The sequence below is a fragment of the Oncorhynchus nerka genome, linkage group LG21 (assembly GCF_034236695.1).
Source record: "Oncorhynchus nerka isolate Pitt River linkage group LG21, Oner_Uvic_2.0, whole genome shotgun sequence".
NCBI lineage: Eukaryota > Metazoa > Chordata > Actinopteri > Salmoniformes > Salmonidae > Oncorhynchus > Oncorhynchus nerka.
In genome coordinates, this window is record NC_088416.1 from 22875106 (window position 1) to 22896134 (window position 21029).

Sequence of the window (21029 nt, forward strand, 5' to 3'; positions counted from 1 at the left end):
TGCATGTCATTGGGTGAGTCAGTGAAACTGGAAAGTATTTTTAGGACTATAATTTCCTCCTCATATTGTAGCCTACAACATGCGCCTCCACACACCTAGGCCTAGGTTGTTTTTATTGATCTCAGATTCACATTTGTGCTGTATTAAATATAGTCTGCCAACGTCTCCAGTCACTTAGAATTGCATGAAATGTGTTTATAAAAGGCCACATTCTTCCCGGACACTAGGCTACAAAAATGTTCCCCAATGTGTGCAACTTGTGTAAGTGCCTCTACTCTACTGCTCTATGTCACCACGCAAATGCAATGATATGCATGCAATGCTTTACTATAAAGGTACCTCAGAACCTCAGAACTTCTCAACCCCCCTCTCGTGCTCCCTTTTTGTTCCAGAACCTCCCGAGTTACAAATTAAGCACTGACCGTAGTGTAAGTCATCAAATGTTCTAGCTCCGAGTCTCTACTTTTATCCAATGTGAAAAAACACCATTGCAAATGTTGCAACATAAGACCGAATCGAGCCGGTCGGTCACATATTTGCTTAATGAAAACTACAACTCCCTTCAACATCCCACATAGTTAATGACTGGATTTCTCTCCTGAAGTATTTGATTTCTCTCCAGGGAAACGGCGCATTAGGCCCCCCCAAAAAACGAAATGGAATTCAAGTTATTGAACCGACGTCGGACAATTAGTTGTTTAATAACCGATATAAACATTTTGGGGGGTTATTCGCTCAGCACCGTATAACACAGACTTGAATGTTCAAAATGAAAGCTTTCAGGCAACAACAAGGGCCCCTTGTGTCAGCGTGTCTCTATAGTGTCTGTATACAGCAGTAGCACTCCTTTGTGACTGTATCAGTGTCTATGTGTGGTTCCGTTGTCTTGCTGTTACCTTTGGGGATCTTGCAGATCCAGTCCAGTTCAGCGTCACAGCGCATGGCCAGCCAGGTCATGGTGCCCAGATCTGCTGCTGCACACTGACGGACGTTGTAGTAGTAACGCCCAAAGTTCTGGTACGTATACTGACATGCAGAGGAAGATGGGTTAGAGGACGTTACAAAATTAGATTGAAAAGTAGGTAGCTATATCTCTAAGCTTTGAGGTACACGTCTATGGTGCAAGAGGCTGTATGATGTTGCAGCTGGGCTGTAGCTATCGGTAAATCAAGGTCGGTGTGTCAATAATAGATAGTGCTGTGGTTTGGCTGCTCGATTTAGGTCCATGCTGTGATGTAATGCTGTGGCTGGATGACGGAACGGTGATGCTGTGACTCACGGCCAGTCCATCGCTCCACTTCCAGCTACCGTTGTCCATGGGGTTCCTGCGGTTCAGGCCGATCCAGAACCAGCGCTGCTCATGGTCCTCTGACTCCCTGTGGACCATCATCATCAACATCATCATCAGCAGCAGCAGAGTCGTCGGCATCATCATTATTGTCATTGTGATCATCAGGAGCAGCAGCATCATCATTACTATCATCATCAGCATCATAGTCTTCACCATAAAATATATATATATACAGTGGGGCAAAAAAGTATTTAGCCAGCCACCAATTGTGCAAGTTCTCCCACTTAAAAAGATGAGAGAGGCCTGTAATTTTCATCATAGGTACACTTCAACTATGACAGACAAAATGAGGGAAAAAAATCCAGAAGATCACATTGTAGGATTTTTAATGAATTTATTTGCAAATTATGGTGGAAAATAAGTATTTGGTCTATAACAAAAGTTTATCTCAATACTTTGTGATATACCCTTTGTTGGCAATGACAGAGGTCAAATGTTTTCTGTAAGTCTTCACAAGGTTTTCACACACTGTTGCTGGTATTTTGGCCCATTCCTCCATGCAGATCTCCTCTAGAGCAGTGATGTTTGGGGCTGTTGCTGGGCAACACAGACTTTCAACTCCCTCCAAAGATTTTCTATGGGGTTGAGATCTGGAGACTGGCTAGGCCACTCCAGGACCTTGAAATGCTTCTTATGAAGCCACTCCTTCGTTGCCCAGGGCGGTGTGTTTGGGATCATTGTCATGCTGAAAGACCCAGCCACGTTTCATCTTCAATGCCCTTGCTGATGGAAGGAGGTTTTCACTCAAAATCTCACGATACATGGCCCCATTCATTCTTTCCTTTACACGGATCAGTCGTCCTGGTCCCTTTGCAGAAAAACAGCCCCAAAGCATGATGTTTCCACCCCCATGCTTCACAGTAGGCATTCTTTGTCCTCCAAACACGACGAGTTGAGTTTTTACCAAAAAGTTGTGGTTTCATCTGACCATATGACATTCTCCCAATCTTCTTCTGGATCATCCAAATGCTCTCTAGCAAACTTCAGACGGGCCTGGACATGTACTGGCTTAAGCAGGGGGACATGTCTGGGACTGCAGGATTTGAGTACCTGGCGGCGTAGTGTGTTACTGATGGTAGGCTTTGTTACTTTGGTCCCAGCTCTCTGCAGGTCATTCACTAGGTCCCCCCGTGGGGTTCTGGGACTTTTGCTCACCGTTCTTGTGATCATTTTGACCCCACGGGGTGAGATCTTGCGTGGAGCCCCAGATCGAGGGAGATTATCAGTGGTCTTGTATGTCTTCCATTTCCTAATAATTGCTCCCACAGTTGATTTCTTCAAACCAAGCTGCTTACCTATTGCAGATTCAGTCTTCCCAGCCTGGTGCAGGTCTACAGTTTTGTTTCTGGTGTCCTTTGACAGCTCTTTGGTCTTGGCCATAGTGGAGTTTGGAGTGTGACTGTTTGAGGTTGTGGACAGGTGTCTTTTATACTGATAACAAGTTCAAACAGGTGCCATTAATACAGGTAATGAGTGGAGGACAGAGGAGCCTCTTAAAGAAGAAGTTACATGTCTGTGAGAGCCAGAAATCTTGCTTGTTTGTACGTGACCAAATACTTATTTTCCACCATAATTTGCAAATAAATTCATAAAAAATCCTACAATGTGATTTTCTGGATTTTGTTTTCTCTTTTTGTCTGTCATAGTTGAAGTGTACCTATGATGAAAATTACAGGCCTCTTTCATCTTTTTAAGTGGGAGAACTTGCACAATTGGTGGCTGACTAAATACTTTTTTACCCCACTGTATAATCTGTCACTGTGCCCTTGAGCCAGGTACTTAACCCTAATTGCTCCAGGGGTGCTGTACAATGGTGACCCTGCCCGTGACCTACTCCCTGCGGGTATCTCAGGGAGAGTTGGGATATGCAAAAAAACAAATTTCCATTACACACTGTGTGTAACAGGACAAATATAAGCACTCCCCCAAAAATCTTATTATATTTATTATTATCATCCTCATCATTACATCCACATTCCCTCTTTAAATTACAAACCCATCCCCTTTTCAAATAAGAACAACATTCTCCCTCCATCCAGTCTAGGCCCTGTAATAGAGAACCTTTCATTACAACCCATGGATGATCAAGGTGGAGTGTCCACCCACCCAAAGGCTTCATGTAGTATCTGCAGTATGAAGTGCTCCTCCTCTGGGCCACTGACACTCAGCAGGTTGGCTCCATGGTGTCTCTGACAGGCTAGGTGGGCCTGCAGCCAGCTCAGCTTCTGGTCCATCTGGGCCGAGTCGAACACCTGGGATACACACACATGCAGGCAGGCAGGCAGGCAGGCACACACGCGCACACACACACACACACACACACACACACACACACACACGCGTTAGAGGCAAATAAATGGTATCTATATTGACTAAACTAATACATATCCTTAAAATATACACTACCGTTCAAAAGTTTGGGGTCACTTAGAAATGTCCTTGTTTTTGAAAGAAAACCACGTTTTTTTGTCCATTAAAATAACATCAAATTGATCAGAAATACAGTGTAGACATTGTTAATGTTGTAAATGTCTTGTAGCTGGAAACGGCTGATACTTTATGGAATATCTACATAGGCATACAGAGGCCCATTATCAGCAACCATCACTCCTGTGTTCCAATGGCACGTCGTGTTAGCTAATCCAAGTTTAGCATTTTAAAAGGCTAATTGATAATGAGAAAACCCTTTTGCAATTATGCTAGCACAGCTGAAAACTGTTGTTCTAATTAAAGAAGCAATAAAACCGGCCTTCTTTAGACTAGTTCCGTATCTGAAGGATCAGCATTTGTGGGTTCGATTACTGGCTCAAAATGGCCAGAAACAAAGAACTTTCTTCTGAAACTCGTCAGTCTATTCTTGTTCTGAGAAATGAAGGCTATTCCATGCGAGAAATTGCCAAGAAACTGAATATCTCGTACAATGCTGTGTACTACTCCCTTCACAGAACAGCACAAACTGGCCCTAACCAGAATAGAAAGAGTGGGAGGCCCCGGTGCACAACAGAGCAAGAGGACAAATAGTTTAGTTTGAGGAACAAATGCCTCACAAGTCCTCAAATGGCAGCTTCATTAAATAGTACCCGCAAAACACCAGTCACAACGTCAACAGTGAAGAGGCAACTCCGGGATGCTGGCCTTCTAGGCAGAGTTGCAAAGAAAAAGCCTTATCTTAGACTGGCCAATAAAAAGAAAAGTTAAGATGGGCAAAAGAACACAGACACTGGACAGAGGAACTCTGCCTAGAAGGCCAGCATCCTAGAGTCGCCTCTTCACTGTGTAGTAATATCAAGCAGTGGTAAAGGTGTAGGATACCTTGTAGCAGTGGTGCAGCTTGCCGTTTGTCTTCCACCCGTTGGGGCAGGATCCAGTGAGGCTGGGGGTGGGGAGCGGGGTGGGGGGCTCAGGGCTGAGGGACGTGTCCTGGTTCAGTCTACAGATGAACTTGGCCCGGGCCGACGCACAGTCCTTCACCTCCCATAGGCCTGTGGCGTAGCCCGTCTCCATGGTTACACAGCCCCCTTTGATGTTTCCTCCTGACAGAGGAGAGGGGGGAGAGAGTGGTCCATGTTACGTAATTGCATGAGTCTGGGTCTGGGAGTAACTGACTGACTGGCACACCAGTGGGGATGGTAGAGATCGTGGCAAAAAGATGGTCTTGAAAACGGCAAACAATTGGCAATTTATCCACAATGAATACTCAAGAGATAAGTGTTTATACCGTATCTAGTTTTGACTTTGCTCTGGGCATATGGCATACAGCACAGACAGGTGCCCTGAAGACTAGTACAAGACCAACATGTCCGTCATGATAGCTCTGTGGACAGATAGAGAGACAGAGGTCCATGTCCCCACCTGGCTGGTCTCTGTTCCAGTTGGTATAGGCCACTTCATCCCCGCTGAGCCAGCGGAATTTCCCGGGGCTTTTCTGGTCAAGCAGGGCTATCCAGAACGAATCCCCAGAACGGCCAAACACCAGACTGTTGACAAATGCCTGCTCAAACCTACAACAACGCACATGGAAAAGGCTCGGGGGTCAGAGGTTACCCTAGGTGTGTGTGTTTGTGTCTGTGCGTGCTTGCTTGCATACGTACATGAGTGTATGTACAGGTACGCATGTGTGTGTGCGTACCTATTGGTGATGGTGATGAGGGTTGCTCCGCTGCCAGCGCAGGCCTTCCTGCCCTCCTCGAAGGTCACCTGCTCCTCTCCCACCCAGTAGCAGGCCGGACTGTGCCATCTCCAGCCCTGGCGAGAGAGAGAGAGAGGTGAAAGGTTGAGGAGGTGTAGAAATTACAACTATCCAAAGAGATCTATCTACGTCCAGAGACTTGCATGAAAACACAACCAGATGAGATGGTAACGTATAAGCATAAAGTACTATAAACCACACACGGCTAACAAGGAGAGGGCAATTCTTTTTCCCCTACTTATAAAACCGGGACAGGACAGAACAAGTCCAGGCTCAGAGCTACGCTCTCTCTCCACCACTCTCTCTCTCTCTCTCTCCAACACACAAAAAGGTCACAAGGGTTTGAGTGTGTAGTCGTGTAAATGTGTGCGTTGAAGTGAGTGTGTATGTGAGAGAGGGAGAGAGGGAGGTGGAGAGAGTCACTTTGTGTGATTCAGTCCAACTTCAGGCTTTTGCACAACTGCACTTGGCAGGGAGGGAGAAACCTCAGACTTCCAGCTGGTGAGCAGCCCTCCTCTATACGAGAATCATACTGGAGAGGCAGATGCGCATGTTATCTATTTCTCTCTCTCTTTCTCTCTCTCTCCTGTCACATGACCCACAATGCAACACTCTCTGGGGCTCTCTAGTGTTACAGTTCCCTGAGCCAATGAGCCAATGAGCTATGGATCATATAGACCCTATTGTTCCGACAGAACCGCAGAACCGCAGAACCATTAAGTCAGTAACTTAGTTTTCTCACACTTTCTCTTCACTCAACAACAAAAAAGCGAGCATTAACTCATACAAAATCACACAATGCAGTCAACTCCACCGAGAAGTTGGCCAAGCAGGAGCCAAGCTAACAGCAGTAACTCATTTGCCATGAGGCATTAGCTGGGCTATCCATCATGTCTAGTGAGGGAGGGAGAGAGTACATAAACACTAAATTACTGAAGCATCAGGATCAAACAGCAATACCTCTGCCCGAGTAAACGTTTTTAACCCTTTAAACAGGAGGAGAGGGTTGAAATATAGCAGGAGAGGAGAGCACACAACCACGGGGGAAACTAGTCAAAGATAAGAAGAGAATTACAGTCTGTGAAATTGCAGAGAGACAGACAGAAAGACAGAGAGACACAAAGAGAGAGAGAGAGAGAGAGAGAGAGAGAGAGAGAGAGAGAGAGAGAGAGAGAGAAAAAGAGAGATGGGTTTACCAGATGTGAGACCTGTGGATATGGTTCATTTGTGTGTGGATATTTTTTTGTGAATGTGAACACATTTGTGGGGTTGTCTGGGGGTTGTCTGGCTGATCTCCCTGGCCCTGAGGGAGTGATTCAGAGCAAATACAGACTGGGGCGGGAGGGGAGGTGGCGTGTGGTCAGAGGGCAGAGGGGCGGAAGGTGGAGGGGGCGGAGGGGTGCACGGGGAAGGGGAGAAGAGTGTTAGGGGGTGCACTCAAATATGTACCATCTGCATTCAGAGTGCCAGTGCTGACTGTCTGCATCTGGAGTTAGAACAGCGTGACACTGCTAGAACTGTGAATAGAGCGTTTCTAGGCAGACAGAGAGATAAAGGGAAGCAGAGTAAGGACGGCGAGGAGCGACAGATCAGACAGAATAAGAAAGATACAATAGATACAGGAGGGGAATAACAGATGGAATTGTTTGCCTTCAGCAAGCACACTAATGAGTGGGGGAGTAGGAGGAAGGAGTGAGAGAGAGAGAGAGAGAGAGAGAGAGAGAGAGAAAGAGAGTGAGAGAAGGGGTGAGAGAGAAAGAAAGTAGAGAGAGAGGGGGGAAGGAAAAACAGAGGAGAGGGAAAGGGAGAGGGAAAAACAGAACGTAGAGAGAGGGAAATAAAGAAAGGGACTACAGTAAATCTTACTGGTTTGCACCCATGGTCCTGTGCCTGTCCGTCAGTCTTCTGGGCTGCTTTCTTACAGATGGACGGCAGGGTCTGGTTACAGGGACTGTCATTCCAGCGGCCTTCCTGTACACACACACACACACACACACACACACACACGTACACACACACACAGAGAGAAAGAGAGAGGGCACAGCTGCAGAGTATAAACAATCGTTTTCTGTCGGCCTTGTTGGCAGTGAGAACACAATGCTGTGAGATGACGAAGGATCCAGGCTTTAGGGGTCAAAGGCCAAGGGTCACTCACGGGTCCCCAGATGGTGACACAGTCCTCGGGGGTGTTTTGGAAGTTGTTGGGCTCAAAGGGATGCCAGTAAGTGAAGATGACGGGCGTGTGGTCTGTCCACTGGAAGTCCATCTGCATAGCCGTGTCATGGAGACCAATCCACAGCTCCTCCACATCTGACACACAGAGATAGGACGATAACTATCACAGAGCAGGGAGGAGGAGACACTACAGCAATCACATTAGGACAGAAACAAGATGGGAGAAGCAGTGAGTGGATTGGAGTATTAGACAGTCTTCAACAAATATGCTCCTAAGGGGTTCTTCGGCTGTCCCCATAGGAGAATCCATTTTGGTTCTAGGTACACCCCTTATGGGTTCCATGTAGAGTCCTCCGTGGAAAGGGTTCTACTTTGAACCCAAAAGGGTTCTACTTGGAAATAAAAAGGTTCTTTCTACCTGGAACCAAAAAGGGTTCCTCAAAGGGTTTTTCCAATGAGTGCAGCCGATAGCACATTTTTTTCTAAGAGTGTAGGCAGGGTGGAACTACAGTATGCCAACCCCTGTCCTCATAGTGTGTTGGTGAAAAAGTTGTAAATAACTTATTATATACAGTACCAGTCAAACACTTGAACACACCTACTCATTCAAGGGTTTTTCTTTATTTCTACTTTGTAGAATAATAATGAAGATATCAAAACTATGAAATAACACATATGGAATCATGTAGTGACCAAACACTTTGACTGGTACTCTATATTTTTATTTCATTTAATTGTTGTTGTTTCAGGTAAACAACGTAAACAAATTGTACACGGGTGCTATATATAAACACGAACAAGAACCAAGATCAACTGTCTCCCGTGAGAGAAACTGTCGACACCGAAGTTGACGCTCCCTTTCGAGACATGTACATTGTTGTGCTATCTGTGTAGCTGCCTGTCTTCGGGTTGAGGAACCTTTCCGTGACATGCTGCACTATCTGTGTACCTCGCTTGATGTTGTTGATGATGAACTCTAGTTCAGGCAGGGTGTGGAGGCTGACCAGGTTGGCCTCCATTTTCTGACAGGTTTTCTGAGCAGCGTCCCAGTCCACCTTCTCTGACGTCAGTCTGTAGCAGCCTGCCTGGAACGCCTGCCAGCCCACATCACACTCGTACTTCTCATCATCCGCCCACGAGTCTGCAGCCCACAGAGCAGAGACAGAGAGCAAACAGAAGGGAAATATACCCTATATTAACTATTTGTTAATACAGTAGCGAGCATATAACCCGATGGTAACACAAATCTATGATTTTTTTCTATGACTCACATACAGGGGATGTAACTATCCATGAAACAACAAGCTACAGATCTGGATCTTAATTTGAGCCGGTTTGCCACAGCGGGAAAATAAGCCTGCAGCAACAGGAAATGTGAATTCTTATGTGGATTGTAACAAATTGACATTTTGTTGATACATTTTACGTAAAGGAAAATCAGGTCTGAATTTTGAAAGTGGAAATTACAAACATTCTAAAACTTTCTAAAAACTCAAATATACTAAAAATGTGCCTTTCCTGTTGTGCAGGAAAATTCTCAGCAACAGAAGAGTGATCAAATGAAGCTCCTACAGCTGTCAAAGCTTTAGCGGGGAGGATTGGATAAGGAGGTCTAGAGCCTCGACCGGTGACTAGGCAGACGTACCGGTGGTGAAGGGGTCCAGGGTGGCATTGGGTCTCTTCTTACAGACGTAGGGAAGGGCTACAGAGCAGTCTCTGTTCTGCCAGCGGCCGGACGACTCTGTCCTGATCGCCGCACAGTTCTCCTCATCCACATGGCTCGGCTGGTCTGGGATTGAAATACAACACATATTGGGAGATAGAAAGAAGGGAACGTTAGATGTTATCTGTGTAGTCTGTGGTGTTGGTGTTGTAAACAGATGGCAGAGGTTGGGTTGGGTTAAATGGATGGTTGAGGATGGACAAGGTTGGGTTAAATGGATGGTTGAGGATGGACAAGGTTGGGTTAAATGGATGGTTGAGGATGGACAAGGTTGGGTTAAATGGATGGTTGAGGATGGACAAGGTTGGGTTAAATGGATGGTTGAGGATGGACAAGGTTGGGTTAAATGGATGGTTGAGGATGGACAAGGTTGGGTTAAATGGATGGTTGAGGATGGATAAAAGTTGGTTTAAAAGGATGTTTGAGGATGGATGGGGTTGGGTTAAAAGGATGGTTGAGGATGGATAAAGTTGGGTTAAAAGGATGGTTGAGGATGGATGAGGTTGGGTTAAAAGGATGGTTGAGGATGGATGAGGATTGGGTTAAAATGCGTAGGTTGGCATTTATTGTCATGAATATTGCCCTGAAGGCAGCTCTGCAGAGTGGTCACTTGCTGGCATAGCCACAAAATCATAAAATCTGATTTTAAACTTAACCATAACCCTAACACTGCTAACCCTAACCTTAAATTAAGACCAAACGCTCATTTTCCTTTTCATACATTTTTACTATATAGCCAATTTGGACTTTTCAGCTGGCCCATCAAGCGAAGATCGCTCAGGTCTGCTTCCAGGGGAAGATTCATGACAATAAGCATCAATCTGCTTTTAAAGGAGGGTTGATGATGGTTGAGGTTGGGTTGGCTTAAAAAGATGGTTGAGGATGGGTTAAACAGATGGTTGAGGATGGTTGAGGTTGGGTTGGGTTAAACAGATGGTTGAGGATGGTTGAGGAGGTTGGGTTAAACAGATGGTTGAGGATGGTTGAGGTTGGGTTGGGTTAAACAGATGATTGAGGATGGTTGAGGTTGGGTTAAAAAGATGGTTGAGGATGGTTGAGGTTGGGTTAAAAAGATGGTTGATGTTGGGTTAAACAGATGGTTGAGGATGGTTGAGGTTGGGTTGGGTTAAAAAGATGGTTGAGGATGGTTGAGTTTGAGTTGAGTTAAAAAGATGGTTGAGGTTGGGTTGGGTTAAACAGATGGTTGAGGTTGGGTTAAACAGATGGTTGAGGATGGTTTAGGTTGGGTTAAACAGATGGTTGAGGATGGTTGAGGTTGGGTTAAAAAGATGGTTGAGGATGGTTGGGGTTGGGTTAAACAGATGGTTGAGGTTGGGTTGGGTTAAAAAATGGTTGAGGATGGTTGAGTTTGAGTTGAGTTAAAAAGATGGTTGAGGTTGGGTTGGGTTAAACAGATGGTTGAGGATGGTTGAGGTTGGGTTAAACAGATGGTTGAGGATGGTTGAGGTTGAGTTGAGTTAAAAAGATGGTTGAGGTTGGGTTGGATTAAACAGATGGTTGAGGATGGTTGAGGTTGGGTTGGGTTAAACAGATGGTTGAGGATAGTTGAGGTTGAGTTGAGTTAAACAGATGGTTGAGGTTGTGTTGGGTTAAACAGATGGTTGAGGATGGTTGAGGTTGGGTTAAACAGATGGTTGAGGATAGTTGAGGTTGGGTTAAACAGATGGTTGAGGATGGTTGAGGTTGGGTTAAACCGATGGTTGAGGATGGTTGAGGTTGGGTTAAACAGATGGTTGAGGATGGTTGAGGTTGAGTTGAGTTAAACAGATGGTTGAGGTTGAGTTGGGTTAAACAGATGGTTGAGGATGGTTGAGGTTGGGTTAAACAGATGGTTGAGGATGGTTGAGGTTGGTTTAAACAGATGGTTGAGGATGGTTGAGGTTGGGTTGGGTTAAAGGCAGTGTTCTCTCACCGTTCTCCCAGTTGAGGTATTTGAGCGGGGAGGAGTCAGCCCACTGCCAACCTCCGCTGATGTCCAGGTCATTCAGACCGATCCACAGAGCAGCACTGTAACCAGTCAGCAAACCTACAGCAGCAGGGAGAGACTTCTCTTAAAAACCTAAGATGTCCTCATATAAACCCGAGACAAGAACACACTCTACCTCTTTAAAACTATTGGAGAAGAGGTAAGTTGGGAAGAGATGGTAACACTTGATTTTAAGGTATCCTTTTAAATGACTTAATACATAGTTGTTTACCAGTAATGTTTAATACCAGTTCATAACACACCTATAAACACATTTCCATCAAACTGAGAATAAGGGGGAAAAGCACTCCCGTGTTGTAGCACAGAGGACTGCATTTTAGACTCTCCTCTGGTCTCCTACCGTTGATGTAGGTCTGCTCATGCAGCTTGGTGATACTGAGCAGGTCAGCCCTCTGCTGTTGGCAGCTGATGCGAGCCTCGCTCCATGACAGGGTGGCCTGGAAGTTGAACTGGTAGCAGCTGTCTGTCAGGGGGTCTGTGTCCCAGAACGTCTCACAGTCATTGCCTGGCAGGGGGAGAGAGAGGGGGGGAGGAGAAACAGAGATCATTGCAAGGGGAAAAAGTCATAAAGAAACATAGAGTCTGTGGTGTGTGTGTGTGGGGGGGGGGGACTCACTCTTAACAGGACAGAAGCCCCAGCGTTCGTCCTTGGTATAGTCGTAGGTGGTGGCACACCACAGGTGACCGTCCTCTCTGCCGATACTGGTGCAGTTGTGGAACCACTGGCCATCGTACATGAAGGGCAGGTAGCAGGGCCGACCGTGAGAGTTCCCCTGGATAGTATAGATCTCTGCAAAGGCACAGGATGGAAAGACTTCACATCCCAGGAAGCACTGAAGCTCCACTCTCTGTCCCATATTGATTTGTGTGGACCGTTTTACTGAGTAAACAAATATGTGTACTCAAAGACGTGCAATTAAACATGAGAAATAAATACTAGATATATTGCAGGAAATGAAGACACACGCCAAAGTGTGATTTTGGACCAAAAGTTATGGGAAAGCTCATCAGATGTAAACAATAAACCAAAATAGACCAGATAAATGGAAAAACAATCAAACAATTTTCAACTGAAAAATAGATAACTGAGGACAAAGCTTTTGAAAACTCAATACACTGTCTCAAACTAAAAAAAGTATGCCAGAAAGTAATTTTCACTAGCAATTGACAAGGGTAGAAAGGATACTCCTTCCAAAAAACCTTCTCTAAAATAATAAAATAATGAGTTTAATTTATAAGCAGCTGTTTTAGTTATTTTTCCAGTCTATTATGAGACTGCCATGTATAAACTAAACTTGTTTTTTGAGAGGTGAATGAACATTACTTTGAATGAAACCTGATCTCCACAGTTTGACAAAAAGCCCAGGGGTTGCCACGGTAGCCTCTGCATTCCACTGGATGGCGGGGTATGAAGGAAAGGGCAGCAGGGGGAAAACGCAAATCAACTCTCCAAGACACGGTGGAGAAAGAGAGAGAGAGGGAAGAGAGCGAGCGAAGAAAGATAGGTAGAGCGAGGAAAGAGAGAGAGAGCGCGAGAGAGAGAGAGAGAGAAGAGCGAGGAAAGAGAGAGAGAGAGCGAGGAAAGAGAGAGAAAGGGTGAGGGAGAAAGGGAGAAAGAGAGCGGGAGAGAGAGAGAGAGAGAGAAGAGCGAGGAAAGAGAGAGAAAGGGTGAGGGAGAAAGGGAGAAAGAGAGCGGTAGAGAGGGGTAGAGAGAGAGAGAGAGAGAGAGAGAGAGAAGAGCGAGGAAAGAGAGAAAGGGTGAGGGAGAAAGGGAGAAAGAGAGCGGTAGAGAGGGGTAGAGAGAGAGCTGTAAAAGAGAAAGACTAGAAGGGTGTTTGCGATGTTACCAAAACACACAGAGAACTAGCCAGGCCCATGGAAAGTAGGGCATATGTGTTAAAAAAAAAGTGGGAAAGGCCTAGAAAGTTCCCTCCCTCCTTCAGTCCCAACTCTCCTCCATCAGTGGCTGGTTCGTGTCAAGCTGCTAGCCTGCTAGCTACACAGCGGGGTGACTAATGTCCGTGGCATTCATTATTCAGCAGCCTGTTGACTTCACAAAAGCAAGTTGTGAGGAATGGCAGTTCAAAGTTACAAATGCTCGTTTGCCTCACCACAAAAAAAAGGCAAGAAAAGAAGGAGAGGAACGATAGAGAAGAAAAGTAAAGAAGGAGAGGAAAGATAGAGGAGGAAAGTAAAGAAGGAGAGGAAAGATAGAGGAGGAAAGTAAAGAAGGAGAGGAAAGATAAAGGAGGAAAGTAAAGAAGGAGAGCAAAGATAGAGGAGGAAAGTAAAGAAGGAGAGGAAAGATAGAGGAGGAAAGTAAAGAAGGAGAGGAAAGATAGAGGAGGAAAGTAAAGAAGTCGTTTTCTGGACTTAGGTTGTCAGAAATATGGTTTTAATTGCAGTCAGACAGGCTAGAGACAGTATTTCACAGACTAAGGCCAGCAGAAAGGCTGTCAGTGCAACTTAAATTATGACATTTGATATCTGTATGAATAATAATAATAATAGTGGAAACAAGGCTTTGCTTCAAAACCACACTGCTAACCCTTAAAGAGGGGGCTTCAACTCCTGAGTCCTACATAAGCACTATCATACCGTAGGCTAGAACTGGGCGATATGGACAAAAATCCATATTGTGATAAATTGCCTGAATTGATGCGATGATGATAAATAGAAGGATAGTTTATAACATTAATGTGCAATTTTTTTTTAACGTTTCCTTTAAACTACTAACTTACTACGAGTCTGATGGTTGTAGCCATCAACTGTCCCATGAACAATCACCCACATTAACACACTTAATTCATTTCAAACTTCACATTTCTCTAGTACAGGCTACGTATCGTAATGAACGATATCAGGAAAATGCCCGCGATAAATTATTGTTATGGTCGGTGTCGATCATTTCCGGTTTAATGTCCCAGCTCTACCGTGGTCTATGCGAGGGCAAGGGCATTCCACTGTTTACGTCTTGAGTTTACGAACACAGAGTGAGAGGGCTTTCCTTAGCTGTCTAGCTGGCGGGCTGCCAGTCAGTCATACAGTCAACAGAGAGGCCCAGGGCAAAAAAATTGCAGCATGCGTCTGAACAGACACAGCTGTACCCTCCTCAACAGTGCAACACAGCTGACTAACCCTGCCTCAGCATTTAATTTACAAGCACTGTTGGGAGAAATAGAGACAAACCATATTCTGACTTGTATTTTCAATTGCAAAATGGCTGACTCCCCTGTTCTACCAGATTCAAACTAATGTCTTGTTGCTCCATACCAAAACAAAATCAAGACTGTTATTTTACTTGTCAACCAACAAGTAACCAACACCATCACTTTATATAATTACAGTTGAAGACGGAAGTTTACATACACTTAGGTTGGAGTCATTAAAACTCGTTTCTCCAACCACTTTTCAACCACCAAAAAATTGTTTACAGACAGATTATTTCACTTATAATTCTTCGTATCACAATTCCAGTGGGTCAGAAGTTTACATACACTAAGTTGACTGTGTCTTTAAACAGCTTGGAAAATTCCAGAAAATGATGTCATGGCGTTAGAAGCTTCTGATAGGCTAATTGACATCATTTGAGTCAATTGGAGGTCTACCTGTGGATGTTTTCAAGGCCTAACTTCAAACTCTGTGACTCTTTGCTTGACATCATGGGAAAATCTATAGAAATCAGCCAAGACCTCAGAAAGCAATTGCAGACCTCCACAAGTCTGGTTCATCCTTGGGAGCAATTTCCTGATACCTGGTACCTGAAGGTACCACGTTCATCTGTACAAACAATAGTAAGCAAGTATAAACACCATGGGACCACGCAGCCCTAATATAGCTCAGGAAGGAGACACGTTCTGTCTCCTAGAGATGAACGTACTTTGGTGCAAAAAGTGCAAATCAATTCCAGAACAACAGCAAAGGACCTTGTGAAGATGCTGGAGGAAACAGGTACAAAGGTATCTATATCCACAGTAGAAAGAGTCCTATATCGAAATAACCTAAAAGGACGCTCAGCAAGGAAGAAGCCACTGCTCCAAAACCGCTATAAAAAAGCCAGACTACGGTTTGCAACTGCACATGGGGACAAAGATCGTACTTTTTGGAGAAATGTCCTCTGGTCTGATGAAACAAAAATAGAACCGTTTGGCCATAATGACCATCGTTATGTTTGGAGGAAAAAGGGGGAGGCTTGCAAGCCGAAGAACACCATCCCAACCGTGAACCACGGGAGTGGCAGCATCATGTTGTGGGGTTGCTTTGCTGCAGGAGGGACTGGTGCACTTCACAAAATAGATGGCTTCATGAGGGAGGAAAATTATGTGGTTATATTGAAGCAACATCTCAAAACATCAGACAGGAAGTTAAAGCTTGGTCGCAAATGGGTCTTCCAAATGGACAATGACCCCAAGCATACTTCCAAAGTTGTGGAGAAATGGCTTAAGGACAACAAAGTCAAGGCATTGGAGTGGCCATCACAAAGCCCTGACCTCAAGCCTATAGAAAATGTGTTGGCAGACCTGAAAAAGTGTGTGCGAGCAAGAAGGCCTACAAACCTGACACCAGCTCTGTCAGGAGGAATGGGCCAAAATTCACCCAACTTATTATGAGAAGCTTGTGGAAGGCTACCCGAAACGTTTGACCCAAGTTAAACAATTTAAAGGAAATGCTACCAAATACCAATTGAGTGTATGTAAACTTCTGACCAACTGGGAATGTGATGAAAGAAATAAAAGCTGAAATAAATAATTATCTCTACTATTATTCTGACATTTCACATTCTTAAAATAAAGTGGTGATCCTAACTGACCTAAGACAGGGAAGTTTTACTAGGATTAAATGTCAGGAATTGTGAAAAACAGAGTTTAAATTGATTTATTTGGCTATGGTGTATGTAAACTTCCGACTTCAACTGTACATGTCAGTCATTTCCTGGCCAGAATGACTCAACTTACACTTGAATTTATCAGACAAAGAGTACCAAAATAGCCTCATCAACCCTTTGTAATCCACTGGAATGACTTTGTAAACCAAAAGCAGAAGCTCTTCTACTTACCACGATAGGCCCTAGAACAAAGGTCCTGATCGTCCCCAAAGAGCCTCCACTTGAGCCCCTCCCGTGGGGGCTTGACATCCGAGGCCACCACTGAGGAGTTAGCGGAGGGGTCAACAGGGTGCGAGGGTGACGGCATGTACAGGTTGAGGTTCTCCAACACATGGACACAGTACCAGGTCCAGCGGACCCCTGGAGGCTCTCTGTCACAGGGGTAGACGCCCAGTGGTGAGGCGTCCTCCCTGGAGCTGTAGTTGCCTGTTGTCAGGCCCAGGCACAGAGAGGAGCCTAGGTTGAAGAGCCGGCCCCTGGTCACCCACTTCCACTTCTGGGCGTCATCCTCGCAGGACTCGGACAGGGACAGGGAGTGACCCTGCACCCCTAGACAGCCCTGAGCCCCCTCGTGGAAGAACACAAACACATCACCATTCACAGGCTCTGTGGAGAGAGAGATAGAGAAACAGAGACACACACATAGAGAGATACAAAGAGAGAGAGAGAGAGAGAGAGAGAGAGAGAGAGAGAGAGAGAGAGAGAGAGAGGACAGTCAATAACACTGTTCAGAAATGATTCCATCTTTAGCTGCTAATGTGGAGAGAGCCGGAACACGATCAATATCACTGTTAATGGATGTCCTGCTTTGTTAGAGCAAGCATATTTCAGCTGGTCGTGGTGCTGTCGAAAGGCTAGCTTCCTCACAACGATACCTAGCCCACTGTCATGTCTCCTCTCACATGTATGACAAAGCAGACAAAAAAGTTGGAGAAAGAAATTATTTAATTTGCGTATTTAAAAGACCATAGGAGGCTCTAAAACCTGTATCAACTTAAGCAGACATTGACCCAGGTTATGTGTCTAGACATGTGTTAATTGGACGGGCCTGCTGCTTTGAAAATGTAGTTGCACGTGTTTTTTCACGCGTCTATTAACGTTGGTAATGTCTATGTATTTGTTATTTCCTGTCAGACTCTAGGACATTTGCCCCATTTCAGACATGTGACCTGGAATGGCCTTTCTCCTCACGGGGAGTCTGTGGTCTGAATGTCATGTGAGGGAAGGTTGGCTGAAGAACGAAATGAGGACTGGGCGGTTTGGGGGTTTTGGGGGACTGGTTTGGAACTTTATCAGGAGAAAATGTCTGGTTTCATATATGAAGATGTTTCTGTTGTCAATATCAGATGATATTACATGTCATTACTTCACTTAATTATGTCAGTAATTTACCCAGACCGAGTGACCCTACAGTTAACTCTCAAAAAAGTTACAATGAAATGTCATGAACTGTACCTTGGCTTATTTCATCCTCATGTAGTAATGTATATGTCAATGTGCCCTGCGCATTGGGTCTCCACTGTAGGCTCAGTGTAAGACCAGAGTAAGTATACTGTATACACTCCAAGCCTGTATGAACTGAAAAGAGGAGGTAGAGAGAAAGTGAGATATTTAACTCTGAGCTAGCTAGACGATACTGGCTGGACTCCAGCCTCTATGACTGGAATGTCGGGAAGAAAACCCAACAGCCGTCCAAAAAACCCAGTGTGGTTTTCTCTCATTCCCACTTCTTCTCCAATATTTTCTTTTTATTCTCCTGCGAGGGGGTAGTACGGGGATTGGGAGGTTAAGGCCAGGTGATTCAAAAGTGTGCGCACTGGTGGAAGAGAGCGAGAGACGGGGCCGAGAGATGGAAAGGGAGAGAAAGACAGGAAGAAAGAGAGGAGGGGGAGAGCAGCTGTGATGTTAAGCGAACACAAAGAGCAAGGAGAGAAAAGGAATGACCCCAAAACAAACAGAAGCTTCTACTTAGTGAATCTGGGTCCAGAGAAGAGAAACAGAGAGAGAGAGAGCGTCAAGCATTCCTCCTTCACGGGGCCCTCCGAGGGGCCAGGAAGTAGGGAAGGTGGGACAGATCACTGGGCGTTGGGCTGGACATAGGGAAAGGGGGATACCTAGTCAGTCGCACAGCTGGAGGCATTCAACTCAAATGTGTCTTCCACATTTAGCCCCTTCTGAATCAGATGGTTCTGGTATGGGGGTACTTCAGTCCACACACAGAACAGGGGTCCTGGCCTGTAGCACAAAAACCTCCTCAAGTCATCTAATCAGTCCACTGTAGCTCTCTCACAGAACTAGCAACACCGCCCTTGCAGCACTACCAACACTAAAACGACGGAGAAGCTCCACAAAAAGAGTCCCTACAAAAGTCGTTATAAAACAGACCTTCAATCAGTGTGTAGCACTGGTTTTTCTCAAGACTCACACAACCTCTGTTGCGACGTTGTTGAGAAATAATAGTCAGCTTGTGGCCTTGGTCGGCTTCCAGACGCTGCGAACGCTGTAGTTACAAAACACAATGGCTGCGTGGTTCCACGGAGCTGTGAGAGCCTCCACTGGCAGTGCTTTGTACAGTGTAATCAGATACAATTACCAGCTGGAGCCGACTGCTGCAGACGTCTCCTTGTAGCAACCTGTTGTTAGTCCTGTTTGCTGTCCACTAATTGTGACGCAGTAAAGAGTCAGAAGTCAAAAGACCTTTTCTCACCTGGTAATCGGGCACCTCTGGAAACATCTTTACTCGGCACTCTTAGAAGAAAAGTGTTCCAAAATGTTTTATTTAGTTATTTAACCTTTATTTAACTAGGCAAGTCAGTTAAGAACAAATTCCTATTTACAATGGCGTCCTACACCGGCCAAACCCTAACGATGCTGGGCCAATTGCGTGCGGCCGCCATATGGGACTCCCAATCTCGGCCGGTTGTGATACAGCCTGGAATCGAATATGGGTCTGTAGTGACGCCTCTAGCACTGAGATGCAGTGCCATTACACCGCTGCGCCACTCAGGAGCCCAGTTCTGCAGTTGTCGCCATTTGAAGAACCCTTTTTGGTTCCAGGTAGAACTATTTTGGGTTCCATGTAAAAACCCTCTGTGGAAAAGGTTCTACCTGGAACCAAAAGGGGTTCTTCAAAGGGTTCTCCTATTGGGACAGCTGAAGAACCCTTTTTGGTTCTAGATAGCACCTTCATCATTGAAGTAAAAAAATGAGGGGCAGATTCCAACAGACAAAAAGCAACTGAATGTCTTAACATTGACAAGTCTGCCTTTCCATGAGTTTATAATGTCAGACTCCTATTATTAACGTAACACAATCCATAACAGTCTGGAATGAAAAAAACGTTCCATGGACTCATTTCTCTCCAGGAAACTCATTGTCTGTCATTTCCATTAAATGGCATGAGTTCAATAACCTTGCTACAGTTATTCAAGCATTCTCTACAGATCTCCAACAGCAAAGACAAACTGAGTCCTGTTAATGCCATACCGTATGGACCCTGTAGAGCAGACCGCTCAGCAAAGTCGCTGTCCTTGATGCCTCTCAACTCAATGATCTTTCTTAGCTTTTGGTCCATGCCAAAACATTTAGCAGTGCTCCCAGCTACCTCGGGTCTGAAAATCCAAACTTTCTATTTGTTATTTTAATTGGCTCTACTCTGCCATGACAGGCAATCCACCCCAGCTGTGAGCAGATTACAGGATCAACTTCGCCCTTCCCAAATTTGTCAAAACACTGTACAGAACAATGAATTCATTTTGGACATCTACAGCACTGACTTAAGCCGGATGCTCTGAGGCAAGCCGCGCTGCCTCCAGTGGTGTGTGATGTCCCTGACAGGGCTTACATAACGATGGTTGTGGCCACGCTAACGCTTGGCAACACTCACGACGGTGTGGTAAGAGGAGTTTTTAGGAGACGTACATTTTATTAAAAGCCGCCTGATGTCATTTTGTCTTCGGTCGTGATGAGAATAAGAGCCACAACAACAGGAATGTTGGTTTTCTGTTGCTACCAAGGCAGTGAAACTGGGACTCCCTGTTAGGGGATGACCAATTTCCCACAGGCCATGACTAGTACCCAACAAGCTGGGTGCTGATGTTACTGATGTTGTGAAGTAGAAGCTCTTAACTTCTCAAAGTGCTCAAAGCTGGGCCCTGCAGCTGTGTTTTGAAGTGCTGATTCAACCTCAGACGGCTCTGCCAAGTAAAGGACAAACTTTGAATGTAATTCCAGAAGCGGAATTGAAAGTGTTTGATGTGAATACAGTAAAGCACAGATCAACAGCTTCACTGAATCTTGGCGAAAGTTAAACCTTGGGGAAATACAACCAGAACAACACCCATCTAGCCTGATGCCTCCTCTCCCTCTCTCCCACTCCCTGCCCCGTCATCCTGCTCAGACCCACGCCAGTTTCCTGCTGCAAAAGAGAGAGGCTTAAACCTGCAGCCAAGAACAACAGAACACAAGGAGCCAAGAGCAGAGAGGTTGATGTTCCCAGAACCACCTTCTTCTCCTCCAACTCTGGCTGGTGTGTTGATGAGGTCTCTCTGGGCGTGGGGGTGTGAGCAGGGCGCTGGAGCTGGAGGACAGAGGTCCAATGGAGGCTGAGGTACACGAAACCAAGGTGACTGGCTTGATCCACACTGAGGTGAGACGTACTGTAGAGATGGAGGCACTGGGACTGGGAACAATATTGGA

The 21029-nt window shown here is 45.3% G+C and overlaps 1 protein-coding gene across 1 annotated transcript in view; it reads right to left on the minus strand.

Moving 5' to 3' along the window:
• Positions 1-21029, minus strand: part of LOC115104104 (C-type mannose receptor 2-like) — a 41527-nt gene that overhangs the window by 18407 nt on the left and 2091 nt on the right. Inside the window, exons 2-15 of the mRNA XM_029625324.2 lie at positions 16503-16937; positions 12063-12236; positions 11787-11951; positions 11372-11485; positions 9361-9504; positions 8665-8856; positions 7696-7850; positions 7407-7511; positions 5481-5596; positions 5204-5352; positions 4664-4884; positions 3458-3603; positions 1280-1376; positions 897-1026 (exon numbers count right to left, since the gene is read on the minus strand). Of these exons, the coding sequence (XP_029481184.2) occupies positions 897-1026; positions 1280-1376; positions 3458-3603; positions 4664-4884; positions 5204-5352; positions 5481-5596; positions 7407-7511; positions 7696-7850; positions 8665-8856; positions 9361-9504; positions 11372-11485; positions 11787-11951; positions 12063-12236; positions 16503-16937 (2343 nt within the window). The remainder of the gene's footprint in view (positions 1-896; positions 1027-1279; positions 1377-3457; positions 3604-4663; positions 4885-5203; positions 5353-5480; positions 5597-7406; positions 7512-7695; positions 7851-8664; positions 8857-9360; positions 9505-11371; positions 11486-11786; positions 11952-12062; positions 12237-16502; positions 16938-21029) is intronic.